Source organism: Cynoglossus semilaevis, chromosome 11 (genome assembly GCF_000523025.1).
Source record: "Cynoglossus semilaevis isolate Cse_v1.0 chromosome 11, Cse_v1.0, whole genome shotgun sequence".
Lineage (NCBI taxonomy): Eukaryota > Metazoa > Chordata > Actinopteri > Pleuronectiformes > Cynoglossidae > Cynoglossus > Cynoglossus semilaevis.
In genome coordinates, this window is record NC_024317.1 from 9,730,286 (window position 1) to 9,757,271 (window position 26,986).

Here is a 26,986-nt window from a genome sequence, read left to right on the forward strand (position 1 = left end):
TTTGCAGCGCTAAACATGTTTTTATCTGCAGCGCTTTCTTAATGAAGCGTAGGTTTTGATCACTGAAACACAAGTCAGATGTTAGGCAGTGAGCTCATGGCGCCCGAGGCTCCTCGCTGGCGGTTCAAAGATCAGGCTTTAGTGCAAGACAACGAGCAAATGTGTAAGATGCCAAATTAATTTCTTCCTTAAAGACGTGCAAGCACACACGCGTGCGCGCACACACATGCACGCCGCTCACAAACAAACATCTCCCACAGATGATTCACTCTGAAAACATGTTACACCCCGTGTTTGTTTCTTTTAGCATAATAACGTGTTGTTTTTTTTTCCTGCTGGGCTCTTTGTGTCAACAAGTTCCCGGCGTACAAAGACATGTTGTGTTTCCCTCTCTGGAAAGACTTCAGTCACAGCTGCACTTGCAGAGAGACAACAGCAACAGGGCGGGTTGATGCCCTGACCCTCCATGAAGAGTACGCTGTTTTTCAAAGTCCTTTTCAGGTGTTTATGTCAACTTCATGAAAGTGTATACACAACAATAATACAATGCAGTCTGTGTTCAGTTATATCTCCAAACAGAAAAAAAACATAATGTGTTGTCTAAACCAATGTTATGAGGAACAGCACCTTTTTCGTTTTGTTTCCCTATTTATTATGATAAAGATGAGTTACCAGTAAGAACAGGGACTATTTACCACAAGGTGGAAAAGGGCCTGGAGGTCAGCTGTCAACCGCCTAAGGTTTAAACTGATCCACATTAAATAGACCTTCTGGTCAATAGGAGCTTCTTCCAGTTCACCCAGATGTTGGAAACACTAATCAGAGTTCGTTTGGTCCACATTGAAAAGATAACTTCAAAAAGTCCAAACTGTAAGCTGCACATCATCGATGATGTGTATGGACTGTTTCACCCCAACCCAACACTGGACTGATTGTGTTGAGACCAGTGGACTGTAGACACATTGCAGATCCAAACCTCTGTTTTGCATCTTCAGTGTGACCACGTAGACTTTAACAGAAGTTTACTGTAACTGTTGTAGACCGACCTCAACATATCACGGCTACCATGTGGTGATCGGGTGCGGGGACTATTTCAATTCAGGCCCTCGGAGGGACAGCATAACAACAACTGTTGTATTCATGTCCTAAGAACAGACCGTGGGACATACCCTTCTCTCTTGTGGCTCATGTACTGCCCGTTGGTAGAGGATTGCTGGTTAACAAGTGGGTTCTTTGGCGTGGTCGGGGAGGACAGGTCAAGGCCCCGGTGGCCGTTGTTGCTGTTGCTATGGTTGTTGCTGCTGTTGTGGTGCTCCTCCTTCACGTGAGCGTTCGTCACCTCCTTCCACAGTTGCTGCAGCTCGGCTGGAATCATGCCTGAGACAAACAAACGGAATAATTGAATCAATTAGTGAGCTAATTCAACTGTCTTCATCATCGCTTAATTAAATCAAAGGGCCTGTAAACAAAGCTGAGTATTAATTAGAAAATATTCCACTACAGCCTAATGCACTGGGAGCTGTTGTCGCCCCCTCCGCCTTCTTGTATTTCTCCTTCTCCTCCTCCTCCCATTCCTCCCCTTTTCCCTGTGATCTGAAGCGTGTTTGTTCACACAAATCCCTGGCATTCACGCACATTTCATGCCCGGAGTAAATAATTAACATCCAGACAAGGCATGAAATCTGAGTAATCATCGTCATTTTCGCTCTCCAACAGAGTTGTGAAGAACGCACACACACAAACACACACAACACAACAAACAACAACAAAAAAATTAAAAGTACACAAGAGCTACAGACGGAAACATCGCACCCCGACTGCGCGAGAAACAAGACCCCGGGGGTAATATTCTCAAATGCACATTAATGTGTAAAATACTTAAGGCTCTGCACGCTCTTCAATTGACACTACAGACTTAAACCTCATTTACCAAGTCAACCACACTCACACAGCTCACAGCTCACTCTGTGCTCTGGGAGAAAATCCCTGAAGAACAGAATTTCTTTAACATGCAGCAAACACATCTGAAGAGCCGGCTGCACTTTATCTACTCTAATCTAATCTGCTCTTGGTTTGTGTCCATTCACTGGCAGAAAATGAGCATTAATCTGGACAGTGTGCAGATTGTGCAAAATGTCTCTCAGCCTAATGGTTTGCATACAAGAGTAAAGTTGCAAAATGAATCACTTTGAGTGTATATTGGTGAGCCAGACTAAATGTGCTCTAGATGTAGTTTTGTTTTTGTATTTTTGTATTTATTTTATATATATATTTATTTGATTCAAATAAATATGAATTGTTTGAATGTTATTTTTTGCACACCTAATTGTTTTGATAAACCATTTTCTTTCTTTTATTTACTGCAATGTTATATATTTAGTTCTGCTTGGAGACAAACAGATTCTCATACAAGGCACATGTTTCAATTGAAGCCAGAGAGGCTCTTGGATGGTGTTGAATTTAACCGCAGAACAAATAGTCAAGGCTGCTCGTTTAACATTACAATTAATTGAATCCATTCTCAAAATGAGCACTGGCAAATGGAAGATGATTTGCAAGTGCTTATCTACTTGGGTTTATATGCTGCGGTCCTCCCCCGCTCCCCCCTTCTCATCACCAGCTCTGCAGATACCAGAAGTGCTGCTTTCAAAAGGCAGATTGTATTACATTGTGTGCAAAATGCTTAGTCTTAATTTATTCCTGTTGTGGAAAATAACTACGAGTGGAAGATCTCAATATGATCAGCAAAAAAATATTTTTAATTTGATAAGCTACTAAAGATTTTAATTATGCTGGTAATGGGGAACATTGGCCTAATGAGGCAGAGGACTCCAGAGAGACGCAGGGGCTAAGAAGTGTGAAATGAGTCTGATAGGATAGCTGTAAATTCACACTAGATCGTTTGCATATCAAAGAAGCAGAAAATGATTGCAGGACAAATCAATAACCTTTCCACGTCCCACCGATCGTCTTTTCTTATTCAGATATTTGAACACACTCGCTTTATTCTGCCCGTCTGTATTTACCCTCGGTTCTCTTTAACACTTTGATGTGGCCTAATCAAAGTGCATGTTCATAACAAGCTAAATATGCTAAATATTGTGACTTGTGTTGGAGCATGCCAATAACGTGCTTTCTGATCCAGAAGTAGCGTCGTTTCTTTGATGCGTTACAGAGACTTGGGAGCCAAAGATCTTTTTATCTCTTGGTTTCCTTTTGTCTGTCTTTGCTGCATCTCTCTCTGAAGGCGGAACGGGAAGGTCACTGTTGATGCGAGTGTCCTGCGCTCCGACAGCGGTACCAATCATTTTCCCCCCACTTGGTGCCCGATGACAGTGGGCGATGTATTTTTAGCCAGTGTGCTTGACAGGGCGGCCCGTACTGGCTCAATTACCCAGTAGTCCTGGTGACCCCGACACCACTGTTTACTCAGATGAAACCGCAGCAGATAGAGCGGTCTGATGAGAGGGGTAACGGAGTGGGACCAAGCTGTCTTTTTCTGGATCTAGTCTACGGTTTTATTGCCCTCTGTTTGCCTCTTCCCTGATATTTCTCCTGTCGAACCCTCACCTCTGCCAACAACAGCTGCGGCTCATGATTCACATTTATGACAATAAAACGTCATTACGTGGCCGTCCCAGCAGGTATTATATTTTGTGTTTTGATAAAATGCATTGAGTTTCCTTCCATCTGATTACTGTGGGACATGTAATGACATTGATCTGTAAATCCTCTTTCCTGGGTTCCCAGCTTTTTCATCCTTTAAATGCCAGATTGGTTTATCTTTCCTCTTTCCATTTTTCAGCACAACTGTTCTGCTCATTACGACTGGGAAATACGGACAAGTACTTTAAAAAATGTATGTTGTTGGGACACTTGATTGATCACCAGCCTCCCAACTCAATTTTACCTCCGCAGGTAGCTCTGGCACCGAGACAGGCCGAGCTCTTCAACCTTTTCCTGTCCTTGTCCCCCTGTACCCAGGTGACCATGTTCAAGCAAGCAGAAAGTTGATTTAAGGTTCATAATGACATCAGTTGCAGGCCATCATCCCCCAAATAAAAAATGGCCCCCAGTGCTCCGGGCTCTTTAAACCGAGCTGTTACTCCTCACACACAGTGCCTGTGCCATGGGGAGACAGTGACATCGCTATTAGTTTATTGTTCTGTCAGACTGGGACCTTTACTGCACCCCTGTTTATGTTACCGTAATCACCGGCCTGCTGATGTGCACCCCTTAGGCCTGAAATATGTGCTGTCCTAATGCTGCAGGAACTATTACCAGTAGCACGGTGCTGGAGGTATCAATCACTGACAGGTCAGTCGCATTACCCACCGCTGTCCCTGATGTGCTGCCGTTCTGTGAGCACTTCATGGCTCGCCACATTCTTTGCTTTCGTATTACCGACAAATTTGTCTTGTCACTGTCCGCCTGGCCTCCGCGAGACACCTTAAATGATGTTGCTCAGCTACGAGGACTGGCTCTCGCGCAGAGCAACCCGAAAGGGCGAAGGGCCATTTTAGCCAGGGTGTGCGAAAACACTGTCCAGGGCGCACGCACACACACACTCTCACAGGTCAACAGGATAGGGGTTTTTTTCGGAGGTGAAGGAAGATGGGTGGGATTTATATTTATGAGTGCTATATTCTCTCCAAACACATTGTTGTGATTTATAACAGATTCTGTCCCGCTGCTTTCAAGACTTTAAACATTAATGTCAAAAGAATTTATAACAAGAAAAACATATTATACCCCAGATAACATGAAATCTTGTTTTAAATCAAAACTGTATTCTACACATTTTCTCTTGATTAGCGCTATCAAACTGTGGGGCGGTAAATCAAATTTGTCACACACACACACAAAAAAATACTAAGTATCTCAAAAAGCATTTAAACATTCTATTATAATCTAATCAACAAACAAAGGCAGTGTTTATTTTAAAGAAGAGGGACTGAAGGTTGCAGACCTCTGAACTGTAACAAGAAACTTGTTCATTGTTTTTGCTAACAGCTAACATGACTAACATGACTTATGTCACGTAGGTTTGTCTTTCATTTCATTACAATGAACGGTAGGTTCATTAAACCGACAACTGAATGTTGAAAAGATGAACTCCACATGTTGTTTGTAGTACGGTATATATTTTTTACTTGGCTTGTTCTCAAACCCCCAAAACCAAGTTTCTCATGTGTATAAAAAGTGGCTGAATGTGTTTTTGTTATCTACATTTCACAATGGCACACCTTGGGTCATTGGTTCAAAAAAAGCTCTGCTAATTTACAGAAACCAAGTTCTAATCACTGAGAGGCAAACAGAGAACAGAAGATCAGCTTCTCTGGTCCACTGCAGTGCTAACTGCATATAAGGCAGATTAGATCTGGCCACAGTAGCCACGGCCCGTTGATGCATGAAAAAGTTTAGTGGGGTGGAAGACATAAAGGTCATCAATAACTTCAAACAGTCAAGCAGAAAATATAAAGAACAGGACGAGACACGCAGGGCCTAAAGCTAGAGTCTACAGTAAGTGTGAAAACAGATGCTGGAGGCAGAGAGTTAATCATCGATGGAACATCAGGGCAAACTCACCCTGTCTGACTGGTTTACAACAATGGGCCGATTGTGCAGGAGAAGATTCTGTTTCTTATGTTGTTGTTTACTGAAAATAAGAGTTCAGTCAGAAAACAACCCAGTCAGGTTTGACTGCCTGCCATCTTCATGAATTGTGAGATGTGAACAAGAAAACCCTTTTTTCTTTCTCACCCAATTGCGTACATGCAAATATTAACAAAAAATATTTTCCTAATAAATACTTATAACCTTAAATTAGCATTGGCATTTATGGTGTTGGGTTCTAAAACCCAGCCCTTAAAATGTTTAAATGTTCTGTTTTTGTAGTAATGTAATTTAATTAGGTTTAACAAATGCATTTGTGTTTCTTATACAAATACATGTTTATACATACACATTTTCAAGTAAATTACTACAGTTTTTTATTTTTGGCATTTCAGGAATTTAAAGGATCATTTCCTTTACTTCATGGTCAATTGTTACTATTATTTCAGCTGCTTTAAATTCTCTCCGCAAGTATTTTTGTGAACATTTATTGACCTGATTTATTGACATTTTGGTTAGAATTTAGCTAAGTTTAATTCAAATGTAATTTTGTTTAATGTTTAAAACTAATTTTTGTGTTATCTGTTATCTTATTCTACTGTAAACCCAGTGCATTTGTGTTTGATGTAAGACCCAGGTACAAAGTGTAAAACTAACACTGAGCTGACTGAAACAGATTAACAAAACTCTCCTAATAATGTAAGATGCCTTGGAGGTGCGTGGAGATGACGTGGTGTAACAGGATGTTCTGGTACTGTCCATCAAAAAGTGCAGTAGCTTGCCATATGCCTCCAATAATACTTTACTCAAGGGTGTGACGGTGTTTGCCGGATATCTGAGCAAATGCCCAGGACAATCATTGGTGAGTAGATGAACGTTCTCCATACCCAGTCCAAACAATAACAGCACTGTACAAACCACGTTTGTGCTTTAATACTTATAAGCCCCATCAACCCTCACCGTCCTAACCACAGCTAGTTGTTGTAGCAGTGACGTTGTTATTTCAAACAAATTTGAACTGGGAAAACCAGTCAATGTGATGTTCTCAATCCCTCATGATGGCATCTTAGTCATGAGGCGACCAATCCTTGAGAAAACATTAAAGAAATAAATGTTTTTGCCCAACAACAAAAGTTTCAACGTTTAATGTGATTCCGTCATACCAAGTTTAATGAACAATAGCTGCAGTCACCCTCAGGGCTTAAGGAGTCTGGATGTCAATCACAGAGCCCGGATGAGGACACAGACAGTTGAAAAATCAAGTAAAGACAAAGCAAACAAAATAAACCCCTCACTGTCGGGACGTTAACTGACCAAAAATAGCCTGCAGAGGTAAACTGCAAAAGCTCCAAAAAACAGACTTTTCAATGCTGGAGGGGCGAAATGTCAAATAAAGTGTCGTAGCCCAGTGTTGACTCAGCTCTTTGATAAAGATAATTTCTTTTCTATCAGCGCACACCGAAACACTGTGAACGTACAGTGATGGACTTCAATAAGCTACAAAGTGGGATCAACTGATAAAGGTGCATATATTCGTGTGTGTGTGTATAAATCAATTTGTGCTGATCTTCATTCTGACACTTTCATTTTAACGTAATTTACAATCTACAGTTTAAAATACAGTATGGTTTCACACACTAAAGTCTGGGTAAAAAACCAATGATGATCTCACACTGACTAATGTGTTTTTTGTGTGACTTTTGTCGTGAATAGTGAGCAGTTTATAAAAGCACACAAACTTAGGAGTGTCTAAAATCTGACTAAAGATGATGGTGGAGAGGCTTAAATCTTTGAAACGCTCTGGCTGTTTTTTGGGGGAGGGGGTTTTTGTCAGTCCATTTCCCCTGCTGACTGATCATTTTTAAGAAGTAATTGTGTGTACTTTACACTCATGTTATAATATTTATCATTTGAGTTTCAAATAAAACCTAGGATCATTACATATGTTAGCGAATGATCTTATCAGCACAACTAAAACTTTTGGAATCAAATATTTGCTCCACCATGGGCCAGATCTCCATTCCACATCAGCAACCGTGCTAATCACATCCAAAAACACCTCACTTAACAAACAGGCACAGATTTTTGTTTTTTGTGATTGGTGTTGTGAGATTGGGCACTGACCCTGAGTGAGCGAGTGAAGCGGCAGGCCGGTCTGTCCGGGCTGGATCGTGAGCAGGCCTTGTCTCTGAAGGTGGAGTAGGTGCTGCTGCTGGACCTGCTGGACCTGGAGGAGCTGCTGCTGGAAGGCCAGCTGCTGCGCCGACACCTACACACAAACACGCACACACATAAAGCATGCATGACACACGCATTCAAGCAAAGACAGAAAGGACACGCCATTAGCAAACACACCAACAGTATGTTGAAGAACAGCCAGTGCAAACATGCAAAGATTAATTTCTGGTTTGTATCTGACTGTAGCAGAAAATACCGATCATATCACAAGAGGTGAAAGGTCAAGTTTACCAAACAAAACAGGCATACGGTACAGTTGAGTATACGTTGACGCAGGTTTGTCCATAAGAGGAAACTGTTTAATGGACTGTGTTAAAAACACACATTTGAAGATGATGATGATGAAGAAATGCAGGCGTTTCAAGAACGTTGGGGCATTTAAAATGAGTGATGAAAACTAAAAAATGTGTAGTTTGTAAAATCAGAGTTTTTTTTAATTCAAGTGTCAGTTGGTCAGGGTTTGCTGAAGTTTTTTATTTAGTTGTTAGTCTCAGTAATACACTAATAAAGGCAAAATACTGACTTAACAAAGGGCAGTGGTTAAGGAAGTGGACTTGTGTCCAGAAGGTCACAGGTTTAAACAGGACAAATTTCATTGCTGTGCACATTCCACATAGAGTATTTTTGGTGGTGCATCAACCTTATCAACTTCATGAGAAAAAATGTCTGTAAATATATAAAAACCCATTGGTTTTAAAGACAGAAAAAGAAAATACAGAACTGTTCTGTGGTCTGATGATGTTCTGCTTTCAGCTTGGACTCATCTGACTTGTTATTCTAAGAAAATAGACCTTTTATTCTCATTGGGAATTATTTAAAAAGACTGGTATCAATTGAAAATGCAAAAGCAACTGGCATCATTCAGCACAAACTATTGAAACTATATGGAACCTGATGAAACAGAGAATCAGGCAACAGTGACAAACAACTGTAGTATAACTAAAGTCTTCAGTCTGTGTTCAGTCTCTTTTTAAAACTAAAGAAGCATGTGACCCTGCAGTAAACTTTCCACCATCGGTTAATTTTTAACACACTCTGAAAACCACTTTACGTATTTTCCTCATCCTTATGCCTGATAAACAAAGGCTCATGTGCGTTTGCAAGTCACAAAGTAAAGTTTTTCCTGCTTGGGTGACGCTGGGTTCATCTGCTCCCTCTTAAGGAGACAGGTGGACCATACATCTCTCTCCGTTCTTAATTAACGAGGGGTCTGTAGGCAAGTGACAAACAACGAAACAACATAGTTAATCATTCATAATAAGAGCCACAGGAATTTAATTACAGCCATTCATAATTCAGCAAACAACGTGTGACTAAAGCAAAGTCCTTAATAACCACACCGGCGACTCTCGCGACTCTCTTAGCCGTGGCACTGAGCGCAGGGATGGAGTGTTTCCCCGAAACCACAGCGGCAAGCTGCGTTCAATTACATACTGCGGACTGCCTGAGAGACGGCTGCTGTGCGGCTCTGACTGTGCTACAGCTGTTTCATCAGCACAGACTTAATGAAACACCGCTGCGATTTTACTGATTCTGACACGGAAGGTACGGTTGATGAGTTCCTTGTTGGAGGAAAGTGAAAAGTGTGAACTTTGGTCATAATTAAAGACAGAATCTCAAAAAGAAGGGGATTATCTCAAGTTTAAACTTTTGTGAGTTAAAAAGATACAGTTTATACACAGAGGATTTCCCAAGCACTACATGACCTGCCGTCATGAACAACACATGGATAAAGTTAATAGTGAAACTTCAGTAACTCTTGAAAAGGATGGTTTCATTATGAAAATGTAAGTAAAAGTCTTTAAAAGAGAGAATGACAGTATATTAGAAACTAACATAAATCACTAAAATAAAACTGTTGATGTGTAGGTAACCAGTAAAATTGTTCTATTAAAGATTTAATACAAATAAAATTGGACAGTAAAAAATTTAAACAATTGTTTTTAACAATTTAAAACAGCTTAATGAAAAAGGAAGGAAAACGTAATAAAGGGAAAAACTGCAGTAAAATATATTATGGTGGAAAATGTGAAATGTGAAAAAAAAAAAAATACAACAAAAAACAAATATTTTAGTTGAAAATTTAATGACAAATAAAATATAATATTGAATACAATTTGATAAAAAATATTATTAAGGGTAAAGTAATCCCTTAATAAAAAAGTGAGGGAGTTAATTATTTAAATGAGAAAAATGAAAATATATATAAAAATAATCTATAAAGCTATCAAATGTTTTTAAAATGAATTTACAGAGGTAGTTTTTTTTTATTCCGAAATAGAAAACATTGTCAAATCGAGTCATATGTAAACTCTCCCACTTGATAAAGTATCAGTGATTTATACTGTTGTAAGTTGAATTTGTCTGTTTGGTTTTAAATTTGGGATTTTTCCCAAGTACACAGATGGGAATATTTTGCCAGAATTGATCCCCTCTCTGTAGATCAATACAAGACACAGAGAAGTTTTTTTGTTCCTACAGTTACCACGATGATATCACGAATTGTAATTAGTGTGCAGGATGAATCTGATCCATTTTGTAATTGGTTTGTCACAATTTGCCACCTCTTTTCCTTCTTTCCATTTAAAGGCCTATCCCCAAACATTTGCTCTTATCAGATCTACACTGCAGTGAACTGAGAACTGCTTTAATACAAATAACACAACAGGATCTGTAAGGGCACCTTCTGTATGTCTAACAGATAAGGATAAAATAAAGCAAGCACGCCTCAGACTCAACAGGATACCGGGCCTGTTTATGAGTATACAAGGGCAGTTGTCAGGCGGCGGAAAAGAAAGGAGGTGGGGGGGCACTAAAGCAGTACCAGAGCTGCCAAGCTGTGCACCACACCCTCTTACCAAACACAGGATACACCACCTTGTTTACTTCTCACAATTAATCCCAAACAAAAAAGGTCTTGGTGCGACTGTTAGGTCAACTTGCTGAAGGCTGTGAAGTCCCTGACTCGACCCGCCCTCCATCCCACTCGGCCAGTCAAAAGTGTCTAGCAACCCTTTCCGTTTCCCCTCCCCTTCTGTCTGCCTCCCCTCTCGCTTCCCCCCCTGCTTCACACCCTGCTGACCTCTTCAGCACACAATGCTTTGGGCTACGTATCGCCTGTTACAGTGAGTGCGGTCAATATGGAGGACGCTGCTCTGACAGCTGTAATGGAGCATCAAACTGCAGACATTCATTCACAGGTTAATAAGCCAGTGTTTCTCAATGGTAGACTAGAACCCAAAAGTGGGTCATGGGGCTATTTTTAAGGGCTGTGACATATCTACTGTATATTAACATAATCTAAAGGACACACTCCTTATTGCACAGCCCCAACGAACAATCTAGGTCTTTAACTTTGGTCTGTACAAATGAACAAAAGGACTGGATTCCAGTGACGATCAACACAACTCTTCTTCTTAAATACTCTTTAATTTATAAATCACAGAACACCAATAAAAAAACCACTGACTGAAACTGGCCACGAAATAAGAGTGGGGTCACAATAATGGATGTTGTCAAATGTCACCAGGCTTCGGTTGGTCTCACCTTATTGTCTATTTTTCCATTCAACGTATTTTTTTAAGAATGGCTCGATAGATTTTTTTCAAGCCTGAGACCGATACTGCAACTTGAAGTATTTGGTGATACCAGTCTAATACATTTTTTTCTCCTCCAGCCATAGTGTCCCTGTGTACAACAGTCACTGGACTCAAGGCAGGGTACAAACAGGACAGTTGATCTGTCCATCATAGGGTCATACATGGAGACAAACGCCCAGTTACAGTTACACATTTATATGTGTGGTCAATTTAGAATGAAAGATTTCCCTAAACCCTAAAATGAATGTGTTTGAACTGTAGAAAAGAAAAGACAGAAACACGTGGTGAGATCTACCAAAGTCCATGAAGAAATAGGACTTTAAAATTTGTGAGTTAATATCACTTTGTTATTCTTTAACTTTTCCTTCCGTCACTTGACAGTAGTCCTGGGTGCTCGCAGCTTATAAAAACCAAAGCCAATAGACCAAATAAGAGGTTAATAAGAAGTGGCACGAGGGAGAACAAAAAAAAAGTCTCTGACAAATGATAAAGAGTGGCAGTGGCAGGCCTTTATTGTGGAGCGTCAGATATAAAGTTAAAGATCTTTGAAAAAACTAAATTTTGATGTCTTTAAAATAAAAGAGGCACAAAGCAACAACAGGGGGTTATTGTCTGGCAGCCACAGGGGAGTCACTGCATAATTCTTATTCTGTCTTTTGATGGCTGCTCTAAATGCGACTGCGACGGGGAGAGAAAAGAAAACATCGGCAGAGGAGGGGAAGAGCCTCTCGAGGCTGCATCCATTTCCTGTGATCATACATAATATGCTTCAAAAGTTGCCTTTTCTTTTATGCCTGTGCCCTATTCAACTGATCAATTGCACCTCCTCGCTCCCCTCTCGTCTTTTTTCCCCTCCTCTGGTGTTTACATCAGATGTGAGTTAGTGACAGGCCCTATCTGAGGCCGCGCAGCTCTGCTGTCATGTTGATTTATGGGAGCATCACACCACAACTTGTCCACAGTGAAGCCCTCAGTTCATTAATTAGGGAGCTACGACTTTGAAGTTGGGAGCTTCGACAGGCTCGCGGGCATGTGTGAGTGTGAGCTCGCGAACGTGTGTGCCGTGTGTGTTAGGCTTCCAGTTCTGCTCTTCTTCTTCGCTCCCCAAACAGGGGATTTGGATAGGGACAAGAGATACGAAAATTCCCAGATTGCTTTTGAACTTCTTCTGACCGTACAATAATAATTTGCTTTGTCAACATTAATGTCTGCATCCGGCAGTCATTAACACGCATTAAGCTGCTGCCTGTGAGCAAGAGCTGCTGTCCTGGAGGGAGCAAAGGAGAGTGGGAGTAAGAGATCGAGAGAGAGAGAGAGAGAGAAAGGAAAAAACGAAAATCAACGCAGCAAGGGCAACAAAGCTGAAAGCGCTCTCTGCACTGATATCTCACAATTACATGCCTTCCTTTCCTCTGCCATTTCCATTTTAATTACCAAGAAAGGCTGCTAAGATTTATGTGTGCCCTGTTCCTGCCTGTCTCCATTCATCCTTTCTTTATGTCCCACACCTCGGGATACTTGTTTACAGGAAGAACAGGAACAAACACGCAGGCGATAAACCAAAGCCCGAGCTCTATAAAACATAACACACTCGATGTGGACGGGGCTGTAGGAAAAGGAGATGCTGGATTCCTAACACAGTATCAATCAGCTGTTACCATTTATCCTGCGAGTCGGACATGCTAATCAGAAGCATGAGTGCACTTGATTCTCCCCCTCGCTTCTCTGCTTTCACCACAGTCTGGAAGCAGATGGAACTGGAATGGGGTGGGTGGGTGAGTGGGTGAGTGAATGAATGAGTGGGTGAGTGGGTGGGGGAACATGACTTTCATACTCTGTCTGGCCAGTGGCTTTGGTAATGGCAGGCAGAGTGAGTGTGGAGTGATGTCAATCTACCTCTTTGCCTTGTTTGCTGCCTGCATGCTGCTGCTGAAGTAGCTGGAGGTGCAGCTGTTCCTGCTGCTTCTTGTAGAATTCCTGGAGCTGCTGCTGCAGGAGAATGACAGACAGTGAGATGAGACTCAAAGTCCAGACATCACTACATTTCTACATGGAACAGTAGTAGAGTTTTAAGTAGGGATGTCTCGATCCAAGTCTTAACTTCGAAAAAACAACTATATCCTGTCCGATCCGACAGCTACAGCATTAAAAGGTTAGCTCAATGCTGATTACTTGTAATTGGTTTATATAAAGAACTTTCTTATATAAACCGTACCTCTGCCTCTTTACCACAAACACACTGTGGTAGTTAAGAGTTTTCCAACTGGCGTCATTAGTTTTTTCTATGGATTTGGATTTGATGTATGAATATAAACAAAAAAAAATCTGATCTGTTTTTGGACTGTTGGAATCACTGCGTCTTTAAAAGTTAGTCATTTCCTCATTTTCTTTGTCACAGATAATGCTGGCTGAGTGACTGAACAGACTCGCATTACACGCTGGTGAGCAATGCTTCTCCATAAACAATAATCGAGGAGTTTTTCAGTTGATGGCTCTGCCACATGTGGAGGAGCTGCAGTGACTTCTGCATACGAGAAAACGATGGTACGGCCACGTCTTGATACAAATATTTAAAATACTCATTTTTTAATTCATTCATTCCTTTCTATATGAACTATATGTTTCCTGGTGTATATTTGACACAGCACAGCTTTACTGGTGACACAGCTGCATGAGGTGAAGGGGAACCATTAGCATGCAGACTAAAGTAAACTGGAATTGAACCCACAACCTGAAACATTTAAAGTAATTCTAATAGTAAATTGTAATTCTAATTCTGTCATCTTCTGACTGGATGTACTCAGCAGAATGAAACATTACCTGCTGCAACATGAGGGTCTGTTGCTGCTGGAGAAGAACCTGGAGCTGCTGAGGGCTCAGGACTTGCTGCTGAAGAATTTGCTGCATCTGTTGTGGAGTTATCACTTGAGGTGTCATCATAGCCACTGAAACTGGAACCTGCAGACACACACACACACACACAGACAAGGATGATGACAGATCTGGATCTAGACAAATACAGCACTAAATCCTTATTGGTGACAAGACTAACTACACTTCTACAGTCTTTTTTAGGATTTGATTTACACTTTAGGATCTCACATCAGCCAAAAACACACACAGGGAGGCTCAATAACGTAGTCCACAACCTCTACATTCTGACCACACGACTCCTCCGTCATGAAAACCCCTCACCACTATCCATAACTATCAGCTTCAACTGAGCTGCTTCTCATTTACACAACACAGTAGATGTGGCGTACCTGCGGACATCGTGACGGACCTGCTACAGTCTGCACACACATACACACACACACATGCACGACGTGTCACAGGAGAATATTTCATTAGGGGACGCTGTCAACAGCGATCTATCACTGAGAAGATACGGAGCGCCTGAAGAAGGAGGAGGAGGAGCCACGATCAGGACGACACAGGCCACTAACTAACTAAGTCCCAGTAGAAAGGTGTGAGTGCATGACTCCTCAAAACAAGTGATTTGTTGTGACACTGAAAGAGCCCCCACAGTTGTCAGGCAGCCTTAATTGCCCTGGCGGCATCGGGGACATGGAGTGCGTCTGGATGCTGCCACTCATCGCCATGATATGCAAGACAATTAGAAGCTCCTTCCCTTGACATTTGTATGACAAACAGCGGCTAAGATGTACTGGAGAGTGCGGCATCTTTGCAGTCGTTAGCAGGGTTTTTTTTCTTTGCATTTATACATTAGTATGTACAGGATGTGCTGGAGTGTGTGTGTGTGTGTGTGTGTTAAAATGTGCTTTCTGTCTCTGTGGCTGATGTCAGCAGCTGATAGAGCGGACGTAAGCAGTGACAGACTGCCTTCACCAAGGTTACCCAAATTGTGTCTTATAGCTAATGACACCCCTTTGAATTTTTCATGCATCTCTGAATTGTAATTTAGCTGTTTAAAAACCCTTGTCCGGTATCTACGGGGGCTTCTCTTGACACACACACACACACACCCTGCATGCATATCACCTTATTCCTTCTCCCCATTGTGGCATAAAACAAAAACAAAGCACTGCCATAATGAACAGCTTGTACGACTAATGCAAAGGAAAGGGCAGAGGTGTCAAAAAGGACGGAGCAGATTTGATGCTCTCCTTTAACTCTGCTCCACAGTTCCTGCCCATGTTGTGCTGCGTGTCTCTCTGGACCCCAGGACAGGAAGAAATAAGCCACCCCCACCCTGTATGAGAGCAAACTTCACACTTCTAGAACCAGACGGAGGTGTGTGAGGAGGAGGGAAGAGCAGTGTTAACTTGCTATTGTGTCATGACTTAATATGCAGTGGGACATTTGCACATGACCTCTGCTTTGTCCTGTTGTTTGCACGGCCTTGGTCTCTGTTTTCTAATTTCACACTCATTATCCATGAGACTAACTCCATCTTTTCTTTGGGCATCCCTAATTTTGATTAACTATTTGGTCGGTCGAGTCTCCCCTCTGTCTTGCAAATCTAATACAAGCTGAGCCAGTACGTGACATGTTTTCCACTAAATCTGATGGAGGTCAGTGATATATAATACCTCCATTAAAGCTTTTCTGTCACCACAAGCATTTAGCATCACATGCTGTCAATTTATTCACAAACCTGCAACTTCAGTTATAATGTACGAAGGCAGAAAATGGTTAAATTTTAACGTATAGCTCAGATGCTACACGTTGATGGTTGTGATGCAGACCATCAGCTACAGGTAAAGCTGTAAAAATGTGTGAGATTGTGGTTTTTATTTCTATATGAGCTGAAAAGAAATGTTATGCTAATCATCGATACAGACGTGCACTTGGGTGTGTCAACACGGCAGTGTACTGGCAATGATATTTTGTGAAAAACAAAAAGGCTGGCTGTGTGTTATTACTTGTCCTCTAACTTATTATTTCTAACAACACTTGACACAAATATTGAGTTCAAACATGTAAAAAAAATTTAACTGGCATTTTTTTAAGGCTCCATTTTAGAAAAAGGTATATTTTCACTTTTATAATTTCATGCCAAATAAACCATGTTCGAAAAACTGAACCAGCTTCAATTTAACAGCGGGTGTGAACGCACTTGAATGGCTCACGATAGTTGCCAGTTACATTACAAACAACAGATCTGGAAACAGGCTGTCGGCCGTGCATCGGTACACCTGAGGTGAAGATCTCATCACGGCTTCACACTTGTCCCTGTCACCAGGCTCAGGATAACTACAGTAAGGGACACTTCCTCTGTACATAGAGCCGGCAAGAGGCTATTACAGACCCCCATTTTATTACCCATTACTACTGAGGTCATTAGCAGTAAGAAGGATTGTTTGCTTCCTAACCTATTGATCAATGTAACTACCACCATTTAATCCTGTGCTGAAAGAGAGAAAATCTGCTTAAGACTGGGTCCTATTGAGAGGAAGGGGCAGGAGGGAGCACTTTCACTGAAAAATACTGCCCTTTGCCATTGTATCATGCCCGTTTAACACAAACACAGGACGCCAGTCGCCTTTTAGAACAATCCCATACGGTGCACTCCCTTATCTCTCAGATAACATCATGAATCCAGATGATCTGCAGGAATATATCGCCGTCTAAAGATAGTCTAAAAGGAGGCTCTCACTGGGCTAATAAGGAGAGGGATCCACTGAGCCCAGCACTAATCTACTCCACCAAAATGAGAGTGTGTGTGTGTGTGTGTGTGTGTGTGTGTGTGTGTGTGTGTGTGTGTGTGTGTGTGTGTGTGTGTGTGTGTGTGTGTGTGTGTGTGTGTGTGTGTGTAAAAAGAGGACATTCTAGGACATTCTGAAGATGCCAGAAATAGCTAATGTTTATGAATTTCACAAAGGTGTGGTGCTCTCCAGGTGCCTCCCATGCATAAACATTCAAACCTGGAACATTCTCACACAGCTGCAGAGTGACTGGAGGCAATATACTGTACCAGCACAGGCCTGCTGGCCAAACACAAACACACACACACAAACCTAAACTGTGGTGTGTTAACTGTCACAAAAGCATATAGACATGTGAACACTGCATATGTAAGCAGTTAGACCATATTTAACTTCCTTTTCACACAGTTGCGCTCCACTCACACACGTAACAATGAGACGCAGGCGTTTAGAAAAAAATATTTGTAAAATGTGGATTTGAATTTCCACTATAATAATGTACACTAACACGAAGATAGAAAAGACAGACAAGTACACCAGGTAATTGTCAATAAAAAAAAGATCAATCTGCACTGCACTTAATCTGCACGAAATCAAGACACAAAAAAATAATGTATATGAATTATTATTCAAAATGACGTATTTAAAAAAAACAGTATTGACCATTTCATTTATGGAAGAAATCTCCCTATTGTCACAAGTCAGAGCTCAAACAACACACACACACACACACACACACACACACAGGCAATTAAGATGAACAGGAGCAGAGAACGGAGCAGAAGGTGAAAATATCAGAGAGCAACGCAGATGCAAAAGGTGCTTTGGCCTATCAGAGCGACTAAAAGTCTGACACCGACAGTGAGACGGAGCAGTTGGAACATTTGAAAAAATAATAATTAGAGAAATCACTATTTCTGTTTTTTTTTTTTCATTATTGCAATGTTTTACCTTTGCCCTAACAAAACGCCTCTTCATCCTGGCTGTGATCAAATGGATGAAAATGACACAGACAAAGAGGACGTCACAGGAGCTGCTGGACAAGCCAGCTGTGAATGGAATTAGTCCTGGGCTGAGACGGGACTGACATGTTCTACCCTGCAGTGAATGCAATAATAATAATAATAATAATAATAATAATAATAATAGTTATTATTATTATTATTTACACTTAAACAACAGCTGCTTATGCCACATTAAATACAAACATCAATTAAAAATATACACATCCACACATTTGTAGGACCATGCTGTACAGTAAGTTCCTCTTTTTATGTTCTGAACTGTCCGTGGCTTTATTTATTTGCAGCAAGATTTGCAGCAGGGATTTTAATTTACTTTCCGCTAAAACAATTTTTTCCTGGTTGTTGGTCTATTTGTGCACAGTTTATTCCACCAAGTAAAGAGAGGTAGTTCTTTGCCAAGCAGCATCAGCTGAGCTGATGCTGTTTCCCACTTCTGCAGGTGACTGCTGCGCACACACACACACACAACTACAGTCTTTGTCTTTGCATTACTTACAGTAATTTGAAACTTAAAATGCATACCTATAAAAAAAATCAAAAATGTGTTCAAAATGTATTTTTATGATCTAGAAGCCACACCTCTGAACAAAAGTTTAATCAAATAAATTAATACACTGAAACTGGATTCAAAGATTTAATGCGACAACGTTAATTTCTTTTTTTTTTTGTTCTCTGATTCAACTTGTGTTTGGCATAAACTGTGCCACTCGTGATGGATGGTTTGCCAGCCATGTTACGCAACAATGCATGTCTTTTTCTGCATTATTTGAGTCAGTTGAGATTTAATTAAGATCACGGCCGGTAAAACTCCCCGTCAAATGAAAGTGTAGTCAAAAACAATGGCCAACACATCCCTGTGCAGACTGTTTCTATTCTCTGCACTCCAGCGGCCCAAAACTAATCCTTGTTTCCATGATGGCTGATAAGGGGTGGGAGTCACAAATGTGGACCCGCTTTGTTAATACTGTGTTAAGTGACAAATACAAAGCATTTTAATAAAACTGGGTTAAAACCAATTTTAGGAATAAATTAAATTTAAGAGAATTTTGTAGGCGTACGTCTACAAACTCTTATCTCCTAGCGATGTTTTTACTTTTGAAATGTTAACGCTGAGAGAACATCCATCAAGCACTGAAGACTGCGATCACACCAGCTCTCTGCTTTGAGACACAACCACAGTAAATTCATCTCTCTACCTCAAGAAGTTGACTCTTTTTTAGTAAAAAATAAAATAAAAAAAATTACAAACTATTTGAAGTGAAAACACATTCAGCCGAAGAAGTCAGACAGTCACAGCAGAGAGCAGCTGCTGCCTCACTATATCACTGCTCAACTATTCCCCCGTCTCTCCCATTCCACCACTCGACCGACGTCTCCTGTAAAGGATATCCCAGCGAGCCGTGGGGCTGTGCCGCCTCTGACTCCCCCCTCTCCGGGTACACACAGCTAATATCTGGTTGCCTATGTCATGGTTTAGAAATGACAGGTGTTGGCAGCCCCTCGCCTTGACAGGCCACTGCACAAATAACGCCCCAGCCTGAAAGGGCTAATGCACTACTAATGAACAATAAATCAACTTTGATTACAAACTGTCAGCCCAATCAGGTCGCACTCCGGCTCTTCCAAACTGAGAGAGCCGGCACAGCTGTACGGCATTATGGTCCACAACTGGCCTGTTTGGGCACTCTGCGCTCCTGCTGCTCCATCTCGACCATCTGATTTCTCTCCTTCTTTTTTAGGCACCCACTTTTCTAGCACTGATGCAAGGGGCTGAAACAATACACCTTAGAAAAGTCTGCTAAAGTACTGCAAACTGGGAGAGCAGGTGGATTTTTTTTTTCTGGAGTTTTATAAAAAAAATAAATAAATGTTTACCATCAGACGCTTCTACAACAGGAGGAGAAAACCTAAAACTTTTCTTCCTAAATGCCCTCTCCACATGTACTAACTCTCACTGACACACTCTTCAATCGTTCAGGGAGATTTGAGCAGTGACAGGCAGAGTGACAGCACGTCCCAGTGTGGTTTTTGTGGTGGCGGTGTCAAATATAGAGCTGCGGTCGCCTCTGTCTTAATTCACTGTGACAACAACGAGGATTAGTCCGGGCCATTGCCTGAAGAGAGCCCCGGCAAAGTCTGACCAGCAAAACAATTCATTACAAAAATCACACAAACACCACAGCTGGAGCCGCCTGATCCCAAACAAAACCTTTAAAGCCCGGAAAGCGTGGGAAAGTCAACAACAAACTAAATAAACACACATAATTGCATAAACAAAAGGATTTCTCAGGATGAAGTATGTCAGGCCGATGAAACAGACCTGTCAACCTGTTTTTTTTTTTTTTTTTACGATCAACTGAATTTAAACAGCGCTGGATCCGGCTGAACTGGTTGACACTGCGTGTCAGCAGAGAAAACAAAACTATACAGCTACTACTACAAGTGGTAGTCCATAAAAACAAATTAAAGATATGAAAAATAATATGTTAGAAACAAAACCAGAAACAAACACAAAAAAGAAACTGTTGCACTGACTCCAAAAAGTGCAGGGCTCAGTGGCGGACAAGCATCAACAGCAGAGATCACAGTCATTCAGATCATCTTCTCTAATCAAAGTAACAAAGTGAGTTCCTCCTCCTGAGGTCGACACTGTAAAACCGTCTGGATGAAAGCAAAGCCTGAACAACTGTTTCCTCTTTCACAAGAAGACAAGACAAAATGAACCAACTACACCACAGAACACAACAACACGCACACAGACAATCAGCCTCCATCATTTCCCCGGTTTTTCCCTGGTCAAAATAAATTGTCAAGTTGGTAAAAATAACAGAAATCAATCATATTGACAAACCTGACAAACTCCATTTAGCTGGCAGGGTAAACAGAGAAGCCGGGCCACGCGGTGTGGAGTGAAGCAGAGCGAAGAGAACACAGCGGCAAGAGAGAGAGAGAGAGAGAGAGAGAGTGAGAGAGACTGAGTGAGTCAGAGAGAGAGAGAGTGGTAGAGAGAGGCAGAGACACAGAGGCTGTGGGGCAGGGAGGTTGAGAACAGGCGCTGCTGTGCTGAGCTGTGCTGAGCTGTGGAGTCTCCAACCTTCCTCAGGATACAGACAGATTGCACGCGCAAGGTTGCTCCCCGGCTGACAAGATACAAAACTATCCAATCAACCACGCCCTTCTCAACCAATCACAAACAGCCCTCTAAACATAATTAATTCAACCGGGGGGCCACACAACAGGGAGCCTGAGGCTGGGCTGCAGGTGAACTCGTGCCTTTGTGCGGGGGCCCTGCTGAAAAAAGGGAGAAAAAAAAGACACAGTTGATGGCTGTTAACCCTTTGACCCGTGCCGGGACTCCGCCCGTGGTCGTGAAACAATGGGAGCCTGAAGAAAAGGGTGGCCCTTTAATTAAACAACCGATAAGTAAACACAGCTATCCAGCGGAAAGGAAGAAAGAAAGACGGGGTCCACTATCAGAACCTTTATTGTTCTGCTAAATGGACGTGTTTACAGTGGCAGAACAAAGGACACAACTCATTTCACATGCTGGAAACAACATCAACAGCACAAACAAGTTGCACTCTTTGTTGTCATTTTTCTTCCTTTGAGGACACAGCATTTATTTGAAAAGCCAAATAATTGATGAGAACAGTTTGTTTCCCTTTATATTTCCTGCAGTAAACTAACTATCGCTACAATTGGAAGCAACATGCAACACTCTGCAACACACCAAGTTGTTGTTTTTTTTATCATGAAAGTAACCACATCAGCAAAAACTTTCCCCAGTTTTAAACACTTCAACAACAACAGTCTGGACTCGGGCTGAAGCGAAAAACCACTTACATTAATAGCTAACATTACACTGACAATCCATCCAACTCCATCCCAATGAGAGCAATTAGCTGTCATGATATCATCACACCCTCTGACAGCCATGTGCACTCAGTGAGGCAAGAAGCAGCTTGAAAAACACACACACACACACTCACGGATAGACACGGGACCCTGCCACCTACTGGTGATCTGACTGAACTCAGCCGAGAAGAGAAGCTTACCTCCCGCTGATAAATATGTGCTACAACAGATGCCCTGCATATGGTAATAAACAGAATAACATCTTAGGCACAGGTTGAAATTTCACCTTCATTTATCCCTTGAACCTCAGACTATAGAAACCACAGATGATAAAGGAAAAGCACACCTACTTTCAAGGTCTGCTCTAATAAGTTGTGTAACCTCCCTTTAACAACGAATAAGAGAAATGTCATGAGGCGAGATTAACACCACTTTGTTAATTACCATAACAATAAACACAAGAGCTGAGGAACACAGCTCCACAACAGCTCGTATCAACAGCCGTTAAAGCCTTGGCCGGGGGAAAAAGGAATGTGCATGGGACGAATTCCAGCCCGCAGAAACATACTGGTTAAATAAACAGCGCCTGCACAACATGCCACTGGTCTCTGCCGCTAATACTTAACAATGTGTTCTGCTACGACACCCTGACCTACATACAATCATGGACTGGGACACCTCAAGTGTCAGAAGTGACAATTCCAATGAACATCACAGGGACAGGAAGAAGACACTTTTATCTCAGTTATTTACGGTGGCTTTACAGATACCAGTGTCGGGAAACTCTGGTACAAGAAAGAAATAGAAATGTGCCAGGGATTACAAAGATCACAAATCTGTGACTTTGTGGACTAATCACATATATGTGAATGGCTGGGGTGACTCGTACTTGTCATTTTTAAGGAAACATTAGTCCTTATTTGAAGCACACAAAGAAGTGGAAATTCAGTCTTACGGCAGGGACATAATGAAAACAAAAATCAGTCGACAGCAAACACAGAATGTGCAGTAGCTGAAATTTCCATAACAAATGAAATCATTGACCCAAAGTGTTTCAAAATGGTCACATGGCCCAGTGGTGGACCAACCTCTGTCCTACATCCAAATTAGTAAAACTTTACGGCATAATTGTGGAAAGGAGTAGCCTAAAACATGGTAAAATATATACCCAGAAATTAAATTTAAATTAAACTAAAATAAATAGTAGTTTGACAATAAAAGAAAAAATGTAACTTGTAAAAATGTAACTGTAAAATGTAACTTATCACAATTTAATTTTACTTTAAACAACAGACTTGAAGCAAGCAAACTACTCCCCCTAGTGGGGTGGCAAGGTAAGGTTACAGTCAGGACACTACTTTGCTTTGGGACTTTTGTGGGGTGAGGTTCTAAAAATGAGTTTTTTGTGAAAATGCAGTTGTGAACTTGCCTCTGTGTTAACTCTAAATCAGTTAAACACTGATGCAATGGAAAGGGGACATTTTCACTATTCTGTGATGTAAATTTACTTAATTAAACATTTTCTCAAAAATGTCAAAAACAGGAATGCAAGAGACAGAAAGGAATAAAATAAGAAAGGTAAGAAATTAATTTATTATTATATTTATATATATTAAACTTAAATATGTATTTGATTCATTTTTGTTTTAAATTGGGCAAACTACTCCACCTGTTGGGGTGGCAAGGTTATTGCCTGGACAAAAATAACTAAAAAAAGGAAATGAAAAGGAAAAAAAACCCATATAAAATATATATATAAAAAAGAAAAACAAATATGTCTGCACATATAAGGTAAGAAAAGAAATAACTGCTGCATTTCATGAGGGGGAGAATCAGGTATTAAAGACTAAAGTTTCTTCTTCTCTGTCCAATATATAAATGTTTGAATGTAATACTAATTTATAGATTTTAATATGTCATTCTGAAAATGTGGTTTAAAAAAACAAAGATCATTTAAGCAACATTTGATAACATCTATTTACATTCATGTCATAAATTGTTTCAGTGGAGATAATCCTGGTTCATGTCGCAAACTGTGTCCAAGTGGGTTGCCCTTTATAAAAAAGGTAAGTCCCTGTGCGAAATATTTGCAATCTCTGATCTGACACACTCAAGATGGATCACAAACAGAAAAAAGAGACAGTGACATGACGGCATGTGTCTACAACCACTCCGGCGCACACAAATACGCACACGTGGTGCAGTCTGGGGCCACACTTCTCCCTCGGCTCCCTCCCTGGGGTGGGATGTCGGCGTATTCTCAATAAAACACCTTCTTAGCAGTAATAGGCCACTGTTCTCATTTCAACGTTCCCAAAGGCCTCGTGATAAATTTAGCAGACACACAGTTCAAGCTACTCCTCTCACACGTCTCTCTAATCTACTGCCTCTGTGCTGGTGATATGTAAAATAATTACACATATGTGTCGATGTGATACACACGCCATATAGATTTTCCTGTCTTTTTGGTGTGTGTGTTCCCTCTCTCCCAGAAACATCAATATCTTTGAGCCATGAGCCGGTGTCCCCTGTGATAGTTTACAGAGAGCGCGCAGGGCGATTGTGTACATGACAGAGTGGATGACATTATAAAATACTCCCATATCTTGTGTGCAGTAGAGTAAAAGTATGAGTTAATGTCTCGTCTGGCCTGAGCTGTGTACTAGCTGCAGATAACGACACAACTCTGATTACAAAGCCTCCGCAACACACAAAGAGACACACACACACACACACACACACTTGGAGGGGAAGAATAAGCTGTGGCGGCACTGCCGACCAGTTTCTTCCTGCTTGCATAGGAAAAAAAAAAAAAGAAAGGAAGAGGGGAAAAATACAAAACTGCACTCATTCCTTTTCACTGTGACCTGAACCATTGTCATGAGAAAACAAACACAGTCTGTTTCCCGGTGTGTGTTATAAAGTAAATTACTGTTTACTGATGAAGGGAGTCAGCAGGGCAGGTGTGGGACCTATATAAATAACAGCTGCTCTATATAATCTCCAATGCTACAAAAATACTCTTTAGTTTCACATCAGCACCATAATAAAAGACATTTCCACTTCCTCCTATTTTTTTTTTCACGCACTTTTTTTTAATATATTGCTCGTCCCCGATCAAAGTCAAAAGAGACACGAAGCATTTAATTACAGGTATAAATCAAACACCCTGCCACGGCTGTTTGTATTTCCAGGCTACAGCAAAATAAAAGGGCAGAAAAAGAGCACCATAAACAAAAATAAACAAAGTTGCATTAATGATACACAGGAGAGTAGGTCATTTCAACAGAAGGAGGGAAGAGTTCTGAGGAAGAGTGATGAAAATACATCTGTTATGAATGATGTCAGAGTGTTCCATTCTAGGTAGATAACAAACAACTATTTGCACAAAGATTCAAATGGTCTGCTGGTGAATTTAAATTCGTCCCTTTAACAAGTGGCTTCGAACTGCCCGTCTTTGAGATGTGGGAGAAAACGTTAAAACCTGGTGAAAACCAAGATCAACCTGTGGGGAGAACACACCAAAGGCTGTCTCTCTCTGCTCGGACACAAACAAGCGAGCGTGAATGTGTCAACCTCTATTCACCCTGCCTCCCTGTGTAGTACTTATTGTTCCTCTAATCAAACTCATTTCTATTTATATCTTTTTTTGAATTCCTTACCACACGGGTCAGAGGCATGAGCTGGTGCCAGCGGACTCAGGGTGAAGGGCAGTGTTCCAGTTTAATTGTTACACAACTAAAACAACAGGGGAATAAAAAAAAAATCATACTCACATTCGCAACTTAGGGTCAGTTTTGAGGGTCTCATTATTCTAATCTGGGACAGCTTGTTCCCTCACTCCTGGGTCAAATGTAGAAGACACATTTCTCTGGCTATGTACAGTATATCTGTACATATATGAAGAATAACCAATAACATTAGATTCTATTGTTCCCGACATGAACGAACCAAATGTTAAGGTGAAAAGAAAGGTAGAGAGTAGTTCGTGAACTGATGTGTAGTAATTCAATGTTTTCATACTATTATTTTAATATTTTTTGGCTGTATTTTTTCATGAACTTCATTTTTTTGTTTCATTTTATTTTACAGTCTTTTTACCTCTGTCCCTATGTTGCTGCAATACAACAATTTCGCCACTGTGAGATCTAATCTAATCTGTGATGTAATATAATATAATCCAAAGGAATGTAATCTCCTGTTCTTTAAAACTACCCTTTTAATCGATGCTCCTTTTATCCCCAATGCTCATTCCAAGATATTGTAATAAGATGTTATTTTATTCTTTTTTACTCTTGTACTTTTTTGGCAGAAATAAGGCGTACTGTATGCCGTTATACTAGCCAACGCATATTAAAAAAAAATAATAATTTGAATACCAATCCTCTTGTCCAAATTTGGTGCATTTATGATAGATTAGTGAACCTAACCTCAAACATCTGAAGCAACTGCCACTGGTCTAACTTGAAGGAGAGAGGAGTTACAGTGAGTCACACCTGAGTGGCCTTTCCTCCTGGTTATTTACTTTTACATTTCATCATTTGACAACATAACCTTTAGTCAGCAAATTTGAACTAAACAGTTGAAAGTATCCCCTGCGGTGATATCCCATCCATCCGTTGTGTAAGACAACTTCCTGTGTACACCGTCGGCAGAGGCAAAATATGACTTTTGAAAACGTAGACTGTTTTTTTTCAACAATACATACAAAGTTGATATGTCAAATCATTAGAATGGTTTATCTTTGCCATATGTATAATGTACATCAGGTGTTTGTGCCTAAAAGTAAACAAGGTTTTGTGAAAAATGTAGGTAAAAATATTTAAAAGCTAAAGACAAGAACATTTTATAGTGGATATAAAAAGGGGAAGAGGGTTCATATTGTTGTGAGAACATAAAATAAGTCAAATTTTGTGACGGCCCAGATAAGAATAATAAACTAAATATTTTAAGCCAGTAAGAATTTTAATTTTAAACTGTTCTG

General features: G+C 40.8%; 1 protein-coding gene across 13 annotated transcripts in view; it reads right to left on the minus strand.

The window, feature by feature from the left end:
• foxp1b (forkhead box P1b) overlaps nt 1-26,986 on the minus strand; it is a 187,013-nt gene that overhangs the window by 50,997 nt on the left and 109,030 nt on the right. For 11 of the 13 annotated variants that reach the window (XM_025059801.1, XM_008320440.3, XM_008320439.3 and 8 more), the window contains 4 exons: nt 14,274-14,411; nt 13,350-13,442; nt 7,741-7,885; nt 1,170-1,377 (listed from right to left, as the gene is read on the minus strand). In XM_025059801.1, coding sequence (XP_024915569.1) covers nt 1,170-1,377; nt 7,741-7,885; nt 13,350-13,442; nt 14,274-14,411 — 584 coding nt within the window. Of the gene's footprint in view, nt 1-1,169; nt 1,378-7,740; nt 7,886-13,349; nt 13,443-14,273; nt 14,412-20,998; nt 23,651-26,986 lie in introns of those variants that run through there. The other 2 variants (XM_017036562.2, XM_025059804.1) reach the window with 2 other exon arrangements.